Consider the following 3,814-nt stretch of genomic DNA (forward strand, 5'->3'; position numbering starts at 1 on the left):
TTTATGTAAATTGTAGAATATAATGATAATGATTGAAGACCCCCATGGACCTACTAACATGATCTCATTTAACCAAATATTTTACTACTATATAGGTAAGGTGATGGGTATCAAAAGTTCGTTTTCAGACGAATAAAACTTTTCTCTTTATATGCGCTTGTGCATATATACGTCTGTGTATATATTATATATAAATATATATATAAATTTATACGTGTGTGTATACTTTTGATTTTGTTAGGTTGCCATCACAACGGCACATGGTATGCGGATAAATCGCTTGTTCCCACCACCGCCAATTGTCTGAATTGCCAGTGCAATAAAAAGACTCTGGTCTGCCGTTTAAAGGTTTGTCCTGAGATGCCGATGCCACCGCCACGAGGCTGTGTTGTGGTACAAAAGAAGAACACATGTTGTCCGTATCTATCGTGTGCACGTTTAGATGCCTTCTATAAGATACCGGCCACGCGACGCATTATCGCATATTTGGATCATTACGAGCGTGAATCGATCGATCGTGTAGTCAATGAAAACATGCTGCAACGTCGTTCCGCAGATGACACCGAAGCAGATTTGTATGGTAAGTGTGCTTTGTGTGCATGGCTATGGCATATAAACCAGCTAAAGTATTTTAGATATGTGTTATATTACATGTGAACGTGCGTTAAATCGCGATGATTGTGATTAAAAAATTAAAAATCATCTTATATTAATTTTCTTCTAATTGGGTTAAAGTCATACGTGGACGTGCTACACAGGCCAAACATAATTTTCGTGATAAGCAATTTAAAGATTGTGAAGACTTCAGGTTTTACTTTAAACGAAAACTTAATAAAAAATTTCATTAAAGTTATTGTTTTTAATATAACAAAGGTACTCCTGTGTTCAATAAATAAGGAGAATTTAAATATTTAAAAAATTATTCGTGTCCGCAGAACTCTTACTAATATCTAATGGATGATCTAATATCTGATGGATCTTTGATGGTATCTCGTTTTATTATTAAATTTGTTTTAAAAAAAGAAAGTCGCTGAGGCAGATTCTAAGTCAGCTAAGTCATGCGTTCGTCGATTAAGGTAGAGCTGCCAACCGGAGGTTGTCACCAACATTATCGAAAAACGTTTTTGGTCGCAAATGTTTTCCCACGCACTGCTATTAGGGCTAAGTTGAAAAAACGCCTAAATTGGCTTAAAGTCGTTTAGGCCATTAATAAAAGAGCATTTTACGATTAAGTGAAAAGATTTTTCAGGCTATTTTTACTTGACCCGAAGATGCATAGTGTTTGAACAATGAATAACCTATAAGTACTTCCATATTACTCTAAGTGTTCACTTTAGACACTCAACAAAAATTCGAGTCAACGCACAATAATTATTTATGCCATTGAGGTTTGAAAAACATGTTTTTAGTACACTTTTCTAATATTGTAAGAGTCACTAATATCTAGCAAAAGCTTTATGTCACTTGGTTTGCTAGGTGGATATGAAGCGTTTTCTGTAATTGGTAAAATTGATTACCGAAGAATATTCTTTGCACGGTTCTCAACATCCAAACGAAACTAGCCGTTTCTTCACTTTCGAAAACAAAAAATAGTCACTCGAGGCTGACATATATCAGACATACGTTCATCGTTCCTGTTCGTTTCTAACTTTGAAAGGGATGTAAAAAAAGAATATATCGAATAAGTTAGTTTCTCTCCTTATTGAGTAGTGGAAGCCCATTGGTCTAAGACCGAAAAATACAAACGTCTAACTATATGATTGCAATAAGACTTTCTTTAACATTTGTTTACTTTGTAGTTTGTGTTAAGAACGGCACGGTTTATAAGTCTGGTTCAGCTATGTCTTCTTCAAACCTTTGTAGCTATTGCTTTTGCATTGGTAAGCATCACTAATAGTAATGCAATACTCCATATACCTTTACTGAAATTGTCGGCTTTCTTTCTTTTAGGTGGCACCGAAAAATGTGTAAAACCTAAATGTATGCTTCCGCTGGAAGGCTGTAAACCGATCTTTGTCGATTCTACTTGTTGCCCGGTGCGTTACGACTGCAGTTCTAAATCTACGGGAAAGTCATCGCAGGAAATGCGTTATCGTAAGACTTCAAACAAACATTATCTTCGTATGTCTCAACGCATGCAACGTAATCGTGGATGCACAGTGGATCAACAGTTCTATGCTGAAGGTCAAAAGATGAAAGCGGATCCTGATAGGCCATGCGATATATGTTTTTGTATACGCGGTCAACGTAAATGCGCCCCAAAGAAATGCGCACCAGCTTTACGCAACTGTATGCCAGTTGTTCCAAAGGGACAGTGTTGTCCCAGTAGTTACGATTGCGGAAGTCAGCGGGATTATCGTCGGGCTTACAATTCAAGGCAATTTAATTTGTTTTCTTTATTATTTGGTAAAGATAATGATGGCGACACAAATAATACTGAATTTGCGGTACAATATCCGCACGATAGAAGACCGATGAAAGAAGACAGCTTTTTACGTAAACCTACTGGCTCAACGGAGAAAAGTTTTTTTGATACTCTGCGAGAAGGTTTAGAGTTTATCGATAGTAATAGCAATGATATGTTAAGAGATGACTTAGATGTATTGGGTTTGCAATCGACACCTAGACCCATACCTTTACAAACCACAACTGAAGTAGCAGTAGAAATAACACAAACTACCAACGGAATTAGTTTTTTGGATTTGTTATTAGGATCTTCAGAAACGGATACCGATGATAATAATAAAATCCAAAATACGTCACAAATTATGCATAACATGAACTCCCCAAATAATAAATCAAATGTACCAATAAATGACGAACAGCTTTCTTGGTTGGATATTTTATTGAAACCGAATGAAGACGAGGCGAACAAGATAACCACTTCTACAATAAATTATAAATCGGATGATTTAGAGTTCACCACTCTAACTGACATTGACAAACTATCCACTGAAGTGGTAGATTTTATTAATAACACAACTGAAATACTTACAACAACGGAGACCTCTACGTCAATAGCGTCAGGGATTTGGACAAGCACTACCGAAGAGATGAGCTTTACGCAAACAAATCCTATATTACCTGTCGAGTTGGCATCCGCGACTGAAATCTTCCAGATTAATGCCAATGCTGGCAACTTGAAAAGTGAATCTAATGCTTCTTTAAATGCATTGAAGGTTGCGAAGCCATTAAAACCTAATATAATACCCTTAAAGGAATCGAAACCAATTTTAAAAAATATTACCACACCTAAGCCGGAGACAAAACCTGATTTATTGGCTGTTTTACTGGATGGTTTAAGCGATATTTTAACGGTAGAAAAACCCGCTAGGAATACAACTTTACCAAATAACAAATTACCACCGTTACTAACCGCGAGTACATTGCCATACATTACTTTACCCACACCGAAACCTTTACCTCTCTTCAAACCCATACCACCAGAGAAAACTCACGTTCGCATTAATTCAAAAATAGCTAATTTAACCGTAGAACCTTTACTGATTTCTACGAAAGGAAAAGTAAACTCAACTTTTAAGCCCTTGCCACCACCAGCGTCCAAATTGCCGATTACTTTTGCGTCGAATTTAACGGACACTTCATTAAAAGTTACCACTACTACTAAGTCACTTTTTGCTACAACTTTGAAACCATTGGTTATTAAAACAAATCCCACCATTTTAGAGGCAGATCCTTTCGGTGACAATACTCAGCCCACTTTACCGCCTAGCTTACCAAATTTAAAAATTATACCCTTCCTACCAACCGATGCTGTAAAAGGTGATCATAATAAATTAGCAAATTATGACTA

The 3,814-nt window shown here is 36.5% G+C and overlaps 1 protein-coding gene across 1 annotated transcript; it reads left to right on the forward strand.

Moving 5' to 3' along the window:
* Positions 1–243: 243 nt before the first annotated feature.
* On the forward strand, positions 244–3,806 carry LOC119643043 (the record flags this gene model as incomplete). Its single annotated transcript, XM_038042398.1, has 3 exons — positions 244–580; positions 1,800–1,880; positions 1,951–3,806. Coding segments are annotated over exons 1-3 (2,157 nt in total), but the record flags the coding sequence as incomplete, so codon positions are not given.
* Positions 3,807–3,814: the final 8 nt, after the last annotated feature.

Source organism: Glossina fuscipes, unplaced genomic scaffold (genome assembly GCF_014805625.2).
Source record: "Glossina fuscipes isolate IAEA_lab_2018 unplaced genomic scaffold, Yale_Gfus_2 44376, whole genome shotgun sequence".
Taxonomy (NCBI): Eukaryota; Metazoa; Arthropoda; class Insecta; order Diptera; family Glossinidae; genus Glossina; species Glossina fuscipes.